At 37.6% G+C, this 17,839-nt stretch overlaps 1 protein-coding gene across 3 annotated transcripts in view; it reads left to right on the forward strand.

Annotated features, from left to right (window-relative positions):
• PPP2R2D (protein phosphatase 2 regulatory subunit Bdelta) overlaps positions 1 to 16,082 on the forward strand; it is a 31,404-nt gene extending 15,322 nt beyond the window's left edge. The window contains exons 3-10 of one of the 3 annotated variants that reach the window (XM_075026649.1): positions 479 to 576; positions 3,822 to 3,987; positions 5,696 to 5,808; positions 8,644 to 8,821; positions 9,687 to 9,851; positions 11,317 to 11,486; positions 11,576 to 11,667; positions 13,915 to 16,082. In XM_075026649.1, coding sequence (XP_074882750.1) covers positions 479 to 576; positions 3,822 to 3,987; positions 5,696 to 5,808; positions 8,644 to 8,821; positions 9,687 to 9,851; positions 11,317 to 11,486; positions 11,576 to 11,667; positions 13,915 to 14,194 — 1,262 coding nt within the window. In that variant the 3' untranslated portion in view covers positions 14,195 to 16,082. Of the gene's footprint in view, positions 1 to 478; positions 577 to 2,287; positions 2,386 to 3,821; positions 3,988 to 5,695; positions 5,809 to 8,643; positions 8,822 to 9,686; positions 9,852 to 11,316; positions 11,487 to 11,575; positions 11,668 to 13,914 lie in introns of all 3 variants that reach the window. The other 2 variants (XM_075026652.1, XM_075026650.1) reach the window with 2 other exon arrangements.
• Positions 16,083 to 17,839: the final 1,757 nt, after the last annotated feature.

Below are 17,839 nucleotides of genomic sequence, written 5' to 3' on the forward strand. Positions count from 1 at the left end.
TCCCCCCCTTTGGCAGTTAGTTCAGGTTCCTGAACTAACTATGTGAATACTCAGCTCAGGGGAAAGGCAGGTATGCCTCAACCTCAGTTTGATCAGTGCAAGCCGCAGTGCTGCTCCAAAGTAACACTGCACCGCTTTTGATATGATTCTTACTTTTGGAACCTCTGTGCAGGCATATCTCTGTTACATATTTCAGCATTTACTGTCAACAGGTAGAACACACAGTTCGGATTCTTAAAACGATATGCCTTCTCTTTTATGATTGAAGGTCCTCAAAAGCTTAAACTGAGAAATGAGGAAGTGGTTTAGATTGCAAATAAAATTTTGTTAGGCTTTGAAACATGGCTTATATTCTGGATACTGTTGATGTAAATGAAGAAGTTGTGTTAATACAAGTTGTAATTTTGTGTTCAAGTCTTGAAACATCTTGATTTGCTTTACACATTACAGTGCTATTTTATTTCTGTTCTGTTTACAGCTGATATTATTTCAACAGTTGAATTTAATTACTCTGGAGATCTTCTTGCAACAGGAGACAAAGGTGGCAGAGTGGTTATATTTCAAAGGGAACAAGAGGTCAGTAACTTGAAAAACAAAAGTGCTGTTACTACACTGTTCTTGTGTTGCACAGTCTCACTTCATCTTTTCATGCCGTGAGGTTTAAATGGTTGGATAGTTTTCTCAGAAAACCCTAAGGTAGCCAGATTTCTAAGTATCTGCCTTGTGCTGAACTTGGTGGTTCCCCTCCCCTCCCTTCAAAAAAAAAAAAAAAAAGTCCCAAAAATACAAGTGAGTTCTTTATATATGTACCTAGTATGCTCAGTATCATTTTGCAAAATTGCCTTTGGATTTTCTCCTAAACTTTACACTTGGTCATATTGATCTAAGACAAATCATAATGCTTTTGAAGATAAGGTAAGGAAAGTTTATAAAAAAGGATACAAGTTAAGCTGCAAGGACAACAGGATAAGATGGTTCAAAAATTGAAGAATTAAGCATGAATCAAAAACATTGGGAACAGCTACTTGTCCAGAAACACTTGAGCATTTTCAGTTCAGAGGGTAGGAAGACTCTTCCTCCTACAATTACACAGCTTTTCAGCTGGCTCTTCGCAATGGTATTCAGTTATGTGATAATGCTATGACGTATTCTGTCCATTCATCGATGCAGATATATCACTGAGCTTTTTATATCCAGAGAAATAGTGAGTATTGGAAAAGTTCACTAAAAGCTGAAAAATAATTGTTATACCTTGTCATGTCTGGGAGAAATCTGGAATTGTCTTCTTTAAAAAGGTGATATTCCTCATGGCAATTACCCTTTCCCCTGCCACTGAAGAGCATGTTTCTCCTTTCCTTTGAAGAGCTGATGAGAATTTGAGCCTTTGGTTATGAGCCTTCACCTGGATCAGAAACACCAAAATTGATCGTGGAATTTTAATTCAGCTTGTTTGTGCATGAAGTATACTAATCTTTAGGTGCTGTGGTTTTTCTCAGCAGAATCCCACCTCTTTTGTTGTGTGGTTCAAGTGATGCTCAGTTAATGAACAGCTATCCAATATTTTGCATTTCATCCTCACTGCGATACTATTTATGAAACATTTTACCAAAGGTGACTTACCAGTTTTACTGAGGATTTTGAGAGCTAGTGAAATGAAAATACTATCGCTGAAAAAGCTACTGAAATATTATACTACTACACCTAGACAGCTCATAGCTCATTTATCATTTAGTCTGCTGTATAGACTTAACTAAGGCACAGAGAGATCAAGGTCAAAAGTGTCCACCTGCTCAGGATCTCTGACTTTCTTGATGCTTGTTTAGAGTGGAACTATTATTGGTTGGCTTTCAGCTGTTAGTGCTCAGTTGTTCTGTAAGCCAAAACCCAGCTGTCACATCATTTCCTTGCAGTATAAAAAAAAAACCAACCAAAAAACAAACCAAAAAACAAACCCCAAACAAGTCAGACTATTCGCACAGGAATATTCATCTGTCTTCTTGGGACCACATGCAGACTGTAAGGAAGAGTTGGGTACAAGGGTCATTTCTCTTGTCATGTGCAAAACTGCAGAATTTCTGGAGTGGAGGAAAAAGTCTAAAATAAGTATATAGTACTGGAACCTCAATAAAATCTTACAATAAATATTTTTAACAGTCTGGATTTTAGACTAGGTTAACTACATTAATAACAACTTAGGATAGTTATAAAATTTCCCATATACTTTAATTTGGGAAGGTGGGCTGAAATGTTGTGCGTCATGCCCTGAACTCATATGACATTATTTCAGTTCCAAACAGCTGATTATTCCAACCAAATGTGTGAGTAAAGAGTGAGACCACTGCCTAGTGCCAGAAAAGGCAGCTTGCTCAAAATGCGGGTGGCTAGGTAAGTAATGTAGATAACTATACTGAATAGTGTTAGTTGAGAGGATCCTGTCCAAAATGCTTAGAAGTTAAATGACAAGTAGGGGGTAAAATAATGTAAAGCCTCAGAAGTAACTAAAACTCCATACTTTTGAGATATTGCAGGAAAAAAAAACTAGCTGAAATGACCTTATCAAAGTTGCCAAGTGAAGCGTGGAAGCGTAAGGAAGTGTCAGAACAAAGGTTGCCTTTGCAGCCTTATGTTGGCCTTGTAGTCTTCAATGACGTGAGCCACTACTGTTTTTTCCACAGTAACATACTGTCAATTAGTGTGCAGAGTAGGCTTCTCCTGCACTGATTCTTGCCTACCTTTGCAAGTGAGGGATTTGCTGCTTTTCAAGTGAGTGATTTTCAATTGTGTTTTGGGGGGGTTGTGTTGGTTTTTTTTCAGAAGTTCTGGGCACTGCAGCTCTACAAGTGGGGCTGTTCTCCAAACATGAATCACTATCTAACATTAACTTATTTGAAAAGCCTGGTAACTACTTGCCTCAAATCTGATATTGCAGTCTGTGGATACTTGTGACTTTGATCTCTGTTCCTTGCTGCCGCCACCTACCAAATGAGGTTAATACAAAGCAGTCCTCTAGTTCTGTGAGGGGAAAAGTTGTTAGTGTATTTGTAATAGTCTTTGGTACATCGTGATGAGCACTATAGAACAGCTTAGATGAAAATGTGGTAATTCCAGCCTTCAAGTTTTTATAATAAAAAAGTTGCCGAAGCTTAATTGTAAGTCTTGATACCACTTCTGGACACAGCGTGTTTTAAAATGAGTAGGAGAAGAGCTAGATCTAATGGTCATACTTGATCTTGCTGTGCCTTCAGCAGAATGACTTTGTGCAATCATGTTTTTATAAAAAACATAATTAATTACTCCATGTCCCATGTCCTTTAACATTTGTTTCCTAGTCTGGAAACCCTGCACTATGTCCATATTGTGGTGATTAGAGGACTGAGTTTTGGAAAAGGGCAGGAAAGGAGATTAGGTGAAGTGCAGAAACTAATTACGTGGAATTGGTGGTTTAGGATTTAAGACATAGCTAACTTCTCTGCTCCAATTCTGTTGAAACCGCTTGGGAGAGGTAACGTAGCCTGGAACTCTTCCGAACAAACACAGGAACTCCTTTGCAGACAGCGTGCCTCTTTAAAGTGCCTTGATATGCTATGTTTTATGAGTACACACGTGTCAATATATAAAGATACGTTTTTAAAAAGGAAGTCTGTGTGCACTGTATTGATGCTAAACTAGGTACAGTATCATAGAGTAAAAATGTAAAATTCATCAAGATCTGTTGTAAAAAGTTTACTTTCTAATTGACAATTTCTGATCATTAGTTTGTATGTACAGTTCCTAATGAGCTGAATAATGTCAGCTCTAAGAAATACTATGTTTCTTTGCAGAATAAAAGCCGTCCTCATTCTAGGGGAGAATATAATGTTTACAGTACCTTTCAGAGTCACGAACCTGAGTTTGACTACTTGAAAAGTCTAGAAATTGAGGAAAAAATTAATAAAATTAGGTGGTTACCACAACAGAATGCTGCTCACTTCCTGCTGTCTACAAATGGTAAGGACACTTTATTTTTGCAAAAATAACTTTTTATGTCATTTGAATATTATCTCACCTGTGATCCACTTGTGGGGGTTTTTTCTGGAGTGTTTTGCGGTTGTTTTAATGTCTTCTCCAGTTACATGCAAAATGTGTTTTGATTGTAATACATTGTAAATTACTGATTTTTGAATGTAAAAATAATGAAGCAGCGACAGAATAGGCATAGTTAGAGCTGTGTTCTGTGGATATACTGACCATGCTATCAGTTTATGTACCCTGTCACTCTGCTTTATAGTTTTTGTATAAACTAGTTCTCAGTATGCTGAACTGTAGCAGAAGTCTGAATTTGACTTGATCATCCTAATTTTGAAATTTTAATTTTTTTGTGATCCCAGATGATTTTTTAATAAAAACATTTGAAATTGAAACACTGTGGTTACAATGCTCTCTTTGCTTTTCCAATACTAAAACATCATGTGTGTTTTGCAAAGCAACTGTTTAAAAGACAACAGTCATCTAGGAGGAGTATTTTTATACCATTTTCACTGTGTACCTTAGAATACATAAAAGCAGTGCAAAAATTACAAGTTGGAAATTACAAGTTTTTATGCACCTTTTTTTTTATTTTATTTCTTCCAGTATTTTAGTAGTGGTTATTAGGTATTAGGTCTGTTTCATTTTGATGCATCGTGGAGCAAGCTGTAAATATAAATGCGGAACTGTGCATGGAAAAACTTGCTCTTATTGTTCCTAACAGTTTGGATCACTTTTTGCCTTGTACTTAAATGACTTTATATAAGAGCTGATATCCTACCTGCTATACAAAATTTTAAAAGCAGGAATGACTTCTGTCTACTGGACTTTGAAATTACAATAGTCTTACTTTGATATAAGTCTTACTAAACTTAAAGCAGTCTTTAAACCATGTCATCTTAAATGCTTTAAAGATATGCAGTAGTTTGGGGAGGAGAGGTTTATTTCCAGTTAGCTAAGGATCTCACCCTTGGTGTATACTGACTTTCTGGACTTGGAAAGACTCCCCCTAGTAAGACCTGGGAAGTACATGGCTTTGGATGTGGAGCCCTAAAATACGGGGGCAAGTCCTGTTCTCACTTACCGCCCTTGGCTGTCTCTTAGCAGACACCTGGGATAAACTTGGATTTCCTTAAGGTAGGTAGTGTATGTAATTCATGGGTTTGTTGGGGTTTTTTCCCTAGCATTTCTCTTAAAAATAATTTAGATAGTCATACAGGGCTTATTGGTGAATTTTGGTAATTGGTGTGTGAAACTTCCCTTGTGAAGGGTCATTTTGGTGAATGGTAGGCATAGGGCCTTACTGTTCAGGCAGAAACTTGTATTTTATTCAAACTGAACATTACATTGGAGTTAAAATGGAATCCATCTTTTTTTCCTCTCCATTTACTGATATTTTGATGTATTTCCCATCTGCACCCTCCAAGTGCATGTGGCTGGTGTATTTTTTGTTTGTTTTTCACATATCAATTCTGCTAAACAATATAGCTGAAGGCAAAGTACTTAAAGGATATGTAGGGAGGGCTGTACTGCCTATTACATTGTTGTTTAAAGGACTCCATCAGGATCCTTTCTGTTGCAAGCAGCAGAAACCTAGATAGATAAATAATATCCACTCTGCTGACTCCATTATTTAGTGTTTTTATTTTGAATTTAATTCATTCTCAAGCATGTGAATTTTTGGTTTTAGATAAAACTATTAAATTATGGAAAATAAGTGAAAGGGATAAAAGAGCCGAAGGTTATAATTTAAAAGATGAAGATGGAAGACTTAGGGATCCTTTCAGAATCACAGCACTACGGGTATGTTTCTGCTCTTTGACTTCAAATTTCTTTTTGCATGTACTTCTCTACCTTTGTACTACCAAAGTTGTCAACTGAAATGTGTAGATTAAAAATGATGTTTTGGTCAGGGTCATTGAAATCTTATTAAAAAAATGGAGACACATCATTACATATCTATATACTATTAAATAAGGTTCCTCTGGAAAACTTGAGGCAAACTTTCATGATTATATTATCATATTATTAGCTTCCCAATAGTTTGTTGATTTTAATTTTTTTTTTTCTTGGAACACCTTAGCATATTTAAAATGGATTTGAAATTTAAACTTTTTTAAATTTTTTTGTTAGAGACAGCCTTCATCCACCTCAGTATATTCAAATTGTAGAATAAGATACACTGGTTTATTGACAGCAATAAAATGTAACAAACTGTTGTTATTCAAGCCTGAAAATACAGCATTTTGGAGTATCTCTGGCTGGAGCTGCACTAGTCTATACTTAATTCATAGAAGCATGGACTCATCCTGCTGTGTTCTTAAAATAGTCTAATGTCTTCATGCAACATGAAGAAAAGTGCAGGGAACACATTTATTTCAAAGACCCATAACATACTGAGTTCTCTTCCTGGCTGTGACTAGTCAGTAGAGGATAATGCTGTAGTGTCTGTGCTGGTCACTAGTAAGGAGTAGTAGGTGCCCAGATTAACCTTTATATCCTCCCTGAGTGCTGCTTTTTGAAACTGGCAGGTAGGGTCCTTCTGTTTGGCTTAAAGCACATGCCATTGTGAATTTAGGAAGAATTTGGCTTTGTATCAATAATGGGTTTTTTTCCCCTCAGTATTGCTCATATTTATTTAACTTGTTTGGCCTTTTTTCTAAGAGCAAGACTAAAAAATTTAAACAAGGTGCTGGTTGTTCTATGGTTATTCTAAGTAGAAGGTGGTTTTGTTAGAGGCAAATTCTGAGCATTTGGAAAACCTGATATGTGCTTGAATAGTCTTGACATTTTTCCACTTGCGTAGGGATGTAGTAGGAGGGTTAGTGCTCCAAACATGGGATCATTTAAAGCAGGAGTTCAAGAAATGAAATCATGTGGGGCTGGGGTTTTTCTTGGGTTTTTTTTATGTTGTTGTTAACCATAAATAGGAATCAAACTGAGGCTCTCACTACTTTCAAAGCCAGTGCCGCTCCTGACACTTGTAGGGACTATACAGTTGTGGGTTTTTGTTGGGGTTTTTTGCCTTGCTTTTGCTTAAATTGAATATTGAACTGAAGCTTTAGGTATACATAAGCCTAATGCATAATCATGTTGGGAAAGGATAGCCACTTCCTCTGCAAAGTGTCTTTCTATTCAGCGTGTGGGAACCAAGATCTGACTGAGTATTCTAGTGAAAATATCTAAAACCAAGGAAGTTAATTATGATACAATGCCTTAGCCCAGTGGCTGGAAGTAGGTACGGATGAAATTTTGGGTTCTACAACCTTGCCCTTATGTAGCAGTAGACTACCCATCTGGGAACATGGAGAGTCCAGAATACGGCCTAACGGTTTTACAAGGTATGGGCTATATCACTGAAGGAGTACATTAGCATCTTCTTTAAACGCTGTAATATATTTAGGAATCGTCAAGCTGAATGGGGGGAAGCAACAAAAAGCAAGACGCTCTCTCTTAAAAGTTAGTCTTCTAAATTTGCTGCTTTTCTGGGAAAGGAGGGTTGGGCTGAGCTGCAGAGCTTGCCAGGCACTACATCTTACAAGAAGAGATGATGGAATGAACCAAGTCTGAGCAACAGTTGGCAGAAGGGGAAAAAACTTTGCCTAGAGTTACCTCTATATGTTAAAATGATCAGGTTTTAGAAATCTAGAGTGTGTGTACCTTGGGCTTTTATGGGTTTTGTTTGCATATTTTGTTACAGAAATAGAATCCCCATTTGTTTATAAAGGAGTAGACATGGAGGAGAAGCAGCACTTCAGAGCTGCATCCCTGTGCATAGTGAGCATGGCATTTCTAAGTACCGTACGTGATAATTGACATTAATGTATTTTTGATTTCACAACCAGGCTAGGAGCGCTCATGTGGTAAGATAGGAAAATTGCCTAATAAAAAGTAATAGATTAATTTTAATCATTACAGTTTGATGTAAACAGACTGTGAGATACAAACATGGTGAGAGCAATTACAGAGCTCTTGGATTAATTTGTTTCTTGTTCCAGGAAGACAGATTATCTTGGACACTGTCATAACTTTTTTTCTTGGTTGGATAATGTAAGTTAGTGTTCTGTTGAATTGTATGTACTGGAACAGCATAGGACGTCCTTGGGCAACCTTAAACTATTCACTTGCTGGTCAGTGAGAGCTAGAGGGAAGCTTAGCCCACTTGACCCTGACAAACCATGTCACGCTTTAGATCAGCTAGTTGTGGAAGCAGGGCATCCATGTGTTCCTAAAATCGTACTGACTGTTCAGTTAAACAAATGGGAAGATTTCTTTGCAAACTGTTCTTGCCAATTTCACAAGCACTCCTTTCAGATATGGGGGTCATTTTTAAGTGCTTGTTTCAAATTAACATAATCTTCAAATATCATTATAATCGTACACCATTTTTGTGTTGGATGAAGTACGAAGCTGCTGTATTTGACAGGTAACTTCTGCAGAAGTCAGTGTCTGAGGTTTTGTGTTGGTAGTATGCAAACTCAGCATTCATAGGCTATTTTATTACTTTTCTTGCTCAGTGGTTTTGAAAATGTTCAGTCACTAAATCAAAACAGAAATGTGTGGTATGCAATTAATTAATATCTTCCGAATCAGAAATCAGTTTTATGCCAAAATTGACTGTTTGTTTTCATGTTTCAGGTGCCAATATTGAAACCCATGGACCTAATGGTAGAAGCAAGTCCCAGAAGGATATTTGCAAATGCACATACTTATCACATAAACTCTATTTCAGTAAATAGTGATCATGAAACATACCTTTCTGCAGATGACCTAAGAATTAACCTATGGCATTTAGAAATCACAGATAGAAGTTTTAGTATCCTTTTTTTGTTCTCTGTGAACACTGGGGCAAATCCAAGTTGTGTATGCTTAAGAGAATCACTTTAGTTTTACTAATTAGAGTAGGTGTTTAAATCTAGGGATTAAAATATAGGATTTTAAAATCTGGAGGTTTAATACAGTGAAAGCAGGCCTTAGGATGCTCTCATTCATTCTTGAGGGCAAGCATTCTTTCAATGGAAAACTGCCAGTAGAAATATCGTAGATAGTTTGATCTCTAAAGAGAAATTGAGGAATTTGGGGAGCATCCTTTATTTGTGGAGTTCAGTCAACTTAAGAGTTGAAAAATTTGAAAAGTAGATCCCTTGTTACTGTAGATATTTCTTTCCAAAGTTTAAGGTCTCTTAACTGCCTAAGTGACACTTCTCTTAAAGAAAACAAATGTCCATTTTTTTAATGTCAAATGATATCATTAACTGCAGAAATAATTTTCAAATCTTTTTGCAAGCCTGTGTATCCAAAACTAGTAGTATGTCCTAAATTGGCAAATCTGCAGTAAAATAAAAGTTGCAGAAATACTGAATATTAAATAGGACATATGCAAGTTTTCTAAAGCTTTAGGTAAATAGATGAAGTATATTCAGTGTTCAGTAAGAAGCATTAAGAAGGAGGCTTGAGAGGAGTCTGAAATTATCTCTAGCATCTGTTAAAGTTGATCTGTAAAATTATTGGGTTTTTTTTTTTAATCTACTCAGGTCACTTTAGTTTGTGTAGATTGCACACAGTGGAAATTAAGATCTTGCCCTAGTTTTCTACATGGTATTTTTAACATTTTTCAATAATTATCTGCTAGAAGTGATTTGAATGTGAAATGTTACATGCCTTTACAAAAACCTTCCCAGATATTGTAGATATTAAGCCTGCTAACATGGAGGAGCTGACAGAAGTGATTACTGCTGCAGAGTTCCACCCTCATCACTGTAATGTGTTTGTCTATAGTAGTAGCAAAGGAACTATTCGACTCTGTGACATGCGTTCTTCAGCCCTCTGTGATAGGCATTCAAAATGTAAGTTAGGACACATCTTTGGTTTATGGGTTTCTTGCTTTGTTTTCATGCAAGATAGAGTGTATAGGTGTTCTGCTTGTAAATAAACATACCAAGTTCTGCTTATTGGTAAAGAGCATACAAGGTAAGGGGTGGTAGTTTTGTAGAATGGAACATTTTAATTGTCTTGTTCTAGGCCCTCAACAAGCAGAAGTGTAGCATGAGACAATTGACGATCTGACTCTGCTCCTGTTTACCCATTTATGCATCATAAACTGATGGGAACAAGTGCTTTTGGCACCAGTGAGACCTGTCTTCTGTCCAGACTCAGTCTTGGTGCTTCTCAAAGGTATCTGCTTATCAAATGCCAGTTTAGGGCAGTTTATTCACCTTTGTGCATTAGAAACTGGGCTGATGCTGCCAGAATCCATTTACTTCGTGACCATTTGCAGCTCCTAGGATAGAATTAATTCTTAAGAATATGCGCTGCGTTTGAAGCGAGTTTGCAGGGGTGAAAGGTGAATGCTCGTTGGTCTGCTGAGCCACGTAAACTTATGTAGGTGAGGAAAGCTTTTCTGTTGAAGTCATAAGGATAACTGCCTGTGCCTTGCACGCAGCCTCTTGTTTCTTGTTCGCTACTGTAATAGTTGTGGTTTATTAGTATTACTAGCCCTGTGGGGTGATATACCATACTGATATTTGCAGGTAAGCTTTCTATAGTGCAGATAAGGTTTTCTTGTTGGTGGAAGGAAATATTTGTGCAATGGGAAATGTAGAATGCTAAGCCGCTTCATCTATTTGACTTTGTGTTGCATTAAATTACTTAGAAGCACTTTATTTTTTAACTGCTTGTGACTGAATAACATCCTGTTAAAAGGGGTCTATTCAAAAATGAAATAAATAGTTCTGGGTAGCTTGTGTCATGAAACATTGATTTCAAAGATTGACTCTTCAATTTAAATAATGCATTTCTTTATCTGCTTTCTAAAACCATACGAATTGCATTTCAAGTGTAGATACTATACTTTATTTCAGCAGGTTGTGTTGTACAACTTTTGTTCAGATCTAAAAAAAATTATGTTGTACAGTAGTCTCAAAATGCCTGGGTCATGCATTAAGATACTGTGTTTGGGATGTTGATGTTTTCATCTGCTCTTGTTCAACATGATTTGTAGATCAGTTGCAATGGTTACCATACCCATGGGTTGTTTTTTAGCTTTTTTTCTCTGATTCATCCCTAAGACCTGTGAATTGTAGTTTGCTGATGCTATGCTCTGGCTGAGACTGTTGGCGATAGTCATCAGATTGCTAGATGCCTAAGAGCATAACATTGTTTAAAAAGAGATTATTTCTAAAAAGTATTTAAGAGCAACTTTCTTTAAAAAGAAACTAGTATATTGATTTAAAACTTTCCAAGTATTGAAAACTGTTCAAAGCTGTAAAACTTGGTGTTGGTTTCATTTGTAATCGTGTCTTCTATCTACAGTTTTTGAAGAACCTGAAGATCCTAGCAGCAGATCGTTTTTTTCAGAAATAATATCATCGATTTCTGATGTAAAATTCAGTCACAGTGGTCGATACATGATGACAAGAGACTACCTTTCTGTTAAAGTGTGGGATCTCAATATGGAAAACAGGCCTGTAGAGACATATCAAGTATGGTGTTCAAGTTTTCTTAAATATCCCTCCTTTCCTCTTTTCTTCTTTTTCTTTATATCTAATACCAATTTAAATGTTCCAAACAGGTTCATGAGTATCTTCGAAGCAAGCTTTGTTCCCTTTATGAAAATGACTGCATCTTTGACAAATTTGAATGCTGCTGGAACGGTTCTGATAGGTAAGTTGGAGGGTTTGTTTTGGTTTGGTTTTTTTGTTTTTCCTTCAGCATTAAGAATTTGGTTTCCAGTCTTGAAAGCCATAAACAGTACTTAACTTTAAGGATGTAATTAGCTGCATTCAAATCAACTGGGTTTGTTGGGGTGGTTTTGTGTGTGTGTGTTTGTTTTTTTGAAAAAAGACTACTTCATTCTTCAATCCTCCACCCTCCAGTTGCGGAAGTGTGTTTTTGTGTGTCAGTTTGCTTCTAATATGAATTGTTGTTGAAGTTTTATATAGTCAAGACTGGCCATTTCAAGCCATGAAAATGTGACTCAGTTTCATTTTTAAAGTGTATATAAGAAATGCATTGTGTCTTGTAAATAGAATCTTCTTTCCATGTTTTCTGTAGGCTAAAGAAGATAAAACTGTGTTAGATAATCACTCATATTTGTTGCAAACAGTAGAAATAGGTCTTGCCTCCAGGTTATCAAGCATTATAATCAGATAGCAAAGCTACATATATTGGCACAAATGGTGTATGTTTCCTGTCACTAGTGATGGTAATATTAGCTACCTGTTAAAATGCTTTCAGAAACCATGGATAAGATTGTGGCAGATCTGGATCTTATATTTGCATGCTTTATCTTGGCTTGCCTTGGGGATTCTTTTTTTTTTTTTTTGTGGAAGGCTTGTGAAGATATCTGAAATACCTAAAACAGTGACTTGTCTGCTACCAAATGCTTGCAAACTGTTCAATGAAAAGGTATCAGTTTTGATTTGATGGTAACAGGATCAGCCTGTGAAACAAGCTTTGGCCTAAGTCTATCAAATATTGGAAGAAGAAAAGATCCATCACATAGTTCAGATGGGGACAGTGATCAGGGAAGTCAAATCTTATAAGCTGTCCACAGGAGTCAGCAAAGGAAGTGAAACCTACCTACATTGCTATTGCAATGATAGTTGAGTTTGCATGCACTGCTACATGCCACTTGCATACTAATTTAAGTAAACAATATTAAAGAAAATTGGTTACTCTAAATACCAGGTTGCAAGTGGCTGAGGTTGCAATTGGCTTTGAGTTATTGAGAAGAGAAATACTGTGTCAGTCAGTTTACAAAAAAAATTGCTAGCAATATTTACAGTATCTAACATAAAATGCATAAAAGAAGTGGTGTATGTTTTTCACTAAGCTAAAATGCAAAGAAACTGACCCTTATTTCTATGTGGTTTGTATTTTTTTCTTTTCAAGCAACCCCAGTCAGTCTTTTTTGGAGGACAGGGGGAGGGAGAATCAGTCAAAGCAAGGTCATCTCATTTGTACATATTATAAGAACATAAGTTGTCATGGAAGTTGTGATGGTCACCTCCCTTTGAAAAAGAAAAAAATATTTCACTCAGTGCATTTCCTAGGACAATCTGAGTGGTATATGTTGTGGTAATAGTATCTCATTCTCCTCCTAGTCATTAATTTTTTAATGCCACAAAGACAATGCGTATCAGCAAATAAGACGACAAGGGTGAGGTGCCTGCAATTTTAACAATCTGTGGGACTTCTGCCTTGTGGGAAGTGGCTTTTCAGTTTCAAGTGGTAGAGATAAGTGTTCAATATGGAAAATGACGACCAATTCAGCCTCAATTTCAGGCATATTTTTTGAGAGCTACAAACAAGCTGTTCTTTGGAAGTTAGATACATGAAAGCGTTTTCAGATGCAAATTTTTCTCTGCCTTGTTCAAAAGCAGATTTGATACTGTACAGAAACTCTGAATTGTTTCTGCAGGGCTGCATCAGACATTTGCACAAGGGGCTTCTTTTACTGATTCAAGACAAATTTTTGTAATTAATCCATTGGCATGCTCATGGTCAACGCGTGCACAGAGCAAAGGAAGGCACTTTCATTTGTGGTAATGAAGCAGTTTACAATGGCTTTGCTTCCACCATGACTTTTGTTGCCGCAGGATAAAAGGATAGAGTAGCAACGGGAAAACCCGCTTTGCTCACATTAAGATGAACAAAGCATAAGACTGGTGCTGAGTGCTGGTGGCAGGAGGTGGGAACCAGGGGAAAAGAAAGTGGTGGAGTGGAAGCAGTGCTGAAGTCCAAACGGAATTGAGCAAAGGTATACATCAGAGAGGAAGAGAGTGTAATGCCGCATACTGGTCGTGAAGCTGGTCTGATAGTCAGCTTGTGCGTAAGAGGGATAAGGTGGGGGTTGAATACTATTTCTGGAAACCTAGTAAGATTTGCCTTTCTTCTGCTTTTAAACAGTGCTATCATGACTGGATCTTACAACAACTTCTTTAGAATGTTTGACCGAAACACGCGACGGGATATCACTCTAGAAGCATCCAGGGAGAGCAGCAAACCTCGTGCCATCTTAAAGCCACGTAAAGTGTGTACAGGTGGTAAAAGAAAGAAGGATGAAATAAGCGTTGACAGTCTGGACTTCAACAAGAAGATTCTTCATACAGCATGGCATCCCATGGAGAACATCATTGCTGTAGCTGCCACCAATAATTTGTATATATTCCAGGACAAAATTAACTAAAGATGACTTACTTGAGGACAGAGTCGTCGTCTTGCATAGTTAAGCTCATTTGTTTATCTGTAAAAGAGAAGGCCTTGTTGTCCTACCAGTGAAGAACATTGATGCACTTACTTCCCTTTAGATAAAGGAGAGGATCTGGCCTGGTTTTTGAGTTCATGGTGTAGTTCTGCCTTCGGTGGGGGTAGGGAACGTCAGTCACAATTTTCTGGGAGAAACCCTCTAGAGGCAGAATTGATGGACAGTGCTCAAAAGGCCAATACTCAAAACAAATGTATTTATTTAAGTCTGAGCCTTCCTTTCCAGTTTATAGACCAAAAATTTAACACCCAAGAAGAAAAATTGTCATAAAAATGTAATTTCTATCTCTCGCGCTCTTTCTCTGCTGTAATATTTGGGCCTTTCAAAACATATATTGTGCTTAATGCCTGTAAACATTCCTCCTCTGGCCTGTATCTAGGCTTAGGTGTTTTTACCTTTGAGCACTTAGGTAGGTCTTGAGTTGGGTTCGTAGACAGGTTTCCATGAATATTTACTCACCAACTGTATCTATAACCACACCTTCTGGTGTAAACCACTTAATAAAATAACAAACTATAAAAACTGTTTTTAAATCTGAAGGTATGTATTCAGTCTTTTTATTTTTTTATTGCATGTACTGAGATTGTGCAAAATAATCCTGATGGGCAGATTTGACAATGTTTGCCCCAAAACATTGATTTTTGGCAGACTAATACAAACTTTTTTGTGTAGTATTTCAAATTCTAAATTTAGAGTTTCCATGAAATTGTCATTTAGTTTAAGTTGCACTGGTTTTCTTGTAACACTGTGTACCAAGTAGGAGATTGAAAAGGTTAGTATAAAGACATCCACAGCCTTAATAGAAAGTGACCACCTTGCACAGAAGGGAAAACAAAACACTGAACAGATTTTCTTCTTTGAAGATAAAAATTCAGTTTATCTGATGCCTCTCGATGTTAGATAGAGACATACCTTATGTGCATTATGTTTTTTAACCTTTTTAGTATTTGTCATGAAGATATAGTTTATTTTAAATATTTGGCATAATATATTGTATTTCAGATTGCAGTTCAAGCCAGCAAAAAAAACCAAACCTTTCTTAATTATGCCAAGCAGCAACGCAGCTTAATAGACTTGGGCACGTTCCAACTTTAACATGAAGATGTAGGAAAACACTGAGGCCACAAGCTGGTGTTTAACTGCAGTTGTTGTAACTCTGTTCTTGCTAACTTTTTTTTTTTTTAAGCCTTAGGTACTTTTTTTTTTCCTCCTTCCCCCCCACTCCTCCTCCAAAGAGGCCTAAAATGCATCAACCTTCTCTTCACCCTAGACTAGCCTGGGTAAGAAACTGTTCCTGAAGCTGTTGCAGCACGTTTTAGTAGCATCGAGTAGCTAGACGTTACACTCTCTGAAATGTGCCTGCAAATTAGAAATTCTTGCTGAAAAACAAGATCCCCTGAGCTTCCCAGAGGCAATACAGAAGTGTGGTTTACACTCCATTTTTCTTAAAATGAAGGTGTATTATGATTATGGAATCAGATCTGCATATGTAAGAGCAAAATGTCTCTGTTCTTACCCTCCCGATCAATGTCCATAGAGTGCCACTCTTGTTCACGGTAAGCTAGTAAGTACAACTAACTTTGAGGTTCTACAAATAAAGTTTAAATTAAAAAAAAAAAAAAAACAACTTATACTGTATATTGGTTGTGACACTATTTGAAAATCTTGAAATGTGGAACTTCTGGGTCACTAAAGCGTTAGATTTGACCTTGTTCCTAAAATACATAATAGAGCTAATACAATGGGATTGTACATACTTGTTCAATTATTTTGACCAAAAAGTTTAATAAATTTTAAATGTTTACCTGGACTTGCTCTGTGTATTTTGACAACTTTTTCTTCCGTTTGTTAGGTAGTTGGCCAAATGAGCCAACCTGAAGATTGTTTGTATTTCCATTTTAAATGATTAGTTTTTGAATGGTCATACCTCTAACTCAGAAAGCTGTCTGTTCATATTCAGTGAATATATTAGTGCTGTCTATTTTTGATCTATTTTTTCAGCAAATGTAAGTGGAATATGAGTAAAAAGAAAAAGGATATGATGAAATCTTCTATTATATAAAACATGATTTGCTTGTACCACTTTCAATTAAATAGTTTTTGATGATTCATGAAATTTTTATCATTTCATTTTATCTAAACCCAGATTTTATTGTCAATTCGATAAAATTACTGTTTTTTCAGATACTTGCCCCAAACCACCCTTGACTTCTGGGACCAGTTCAAGAGCATTGCGCTACTCGCACATGCAATACCCCGAATGGTTGACTTCCAGGAGATGGAGCATCTTGTCGGTAACGCGTGGCAGGGATCTTGTGTTAGAAATGCAGCGCGGGGCTTCCACATGTGGGAAAAACCCCTACGGGTGCCTTCTGAGAGGCTGTGGGCTATGTGCAACACACAGATCCCCTGTTCTGCAAGTATTTCCTAGCAGCAAGGTAATTGCAGGCCTCAGCTGTTTTTGAGGAAATAACTGAGGAGAGCGGAAGTTGTCTGTACTAGAAATTAGACGTAAGATTTTTTGAAACGTGTTTTTAAAGTCACTTCCTTTGGTACAATGAATCCTTGATGCCCCGTTAACTAGGGCTGAAGTGAGCGCTGCGTATCAGAGGCAGTCTCTGTAAACCTGAGGGAGAGTTTTGTACGTAATCCTCGCTTCACAGAGCTTGTGCATGTGTTTTAAATCAGCGTAGTTGTTTAGTGAGCAGAAAGTGGGCATCTGTGGTAACTGTAATCACCGGTTACACGATGAAAAAGTGTTGGGAGAAGATGAACCACCCTCTCAAAGGTCTGCTTTCTCTCGGGGATGGGTTTGGAAATTGCAGGAATGGGATTTAAGATTAAACTCTGAATTCCATTGTCATTTTACACTGAGTGCAAACACACACAGATGGAGAGAGTCAGACTTCCTCATGGAAATGCTGAGTGACTCCAGAACAAACATGTCAGGAAGGTGAAGTAAATAAAGAAATGTGGGGGGGTGTATAAATACAGCCCTGGGGGCTCTGCCGAGGGCTGGGGGCTTCGGCAGTGATGCACAGCGGTTTCTGAAAAGCAGGACCTGGAATCCGCGTGTCCGGGGATCAGCTCCTGCCCCTGCGCCGGTGGCTGTCGATGTGCTGGGACTGAGGGTGGTGAGGGGTGCTGCGCGTGGCTGAAGGGCAGCTGAAACACATTTTACAACCTGATGAAATAAAATGTGCTTCCTTGGAGTTCAGGCACTTAATTTGTCCTAATTTCCCAGGGAAAGGAAATCAGGAGGGGGTGAGGGAGCTCTCCACCCCTCACCCAGGCTCCCTCCCCGCGGTTGCAGAACAGGGACGTTTGTGACTGTGAGCCACACAGGGCATGGTTCCGTGCGGTCTGTGATCTCTCCCGTGAGGTGGCCATCCTCCAGACTAATCTGGCGTTTCATGTGTTATGTGCTAGAACGCTATTTTTAGGCTTCAAAGTCAGAGAAATTGTGTCTGTCGAGCTTTTGACCAAAGGCCTTTGTTCTGTACCCTGCCCAAAGGCTGTATCTAGAAATGAAGTCACCTTTCAGACTCCCTGGCAGGCGTGCAAGGA

The sequence above is a fragment of the Buteo buteo genome, chromosome 4 (genome assembly GCF_964188355.1).
Source record: "Buteo buteo chromosome 4, bButBut1.hap1.1, whole genome shotgun sequence".
NCBI classification, from domain to species: domain Eukaryota; kingdom Metazoa; phylum Chordata; class Aves; order Accipitriformes; family Accipitridae; genus Buteo; species Buteo buteo.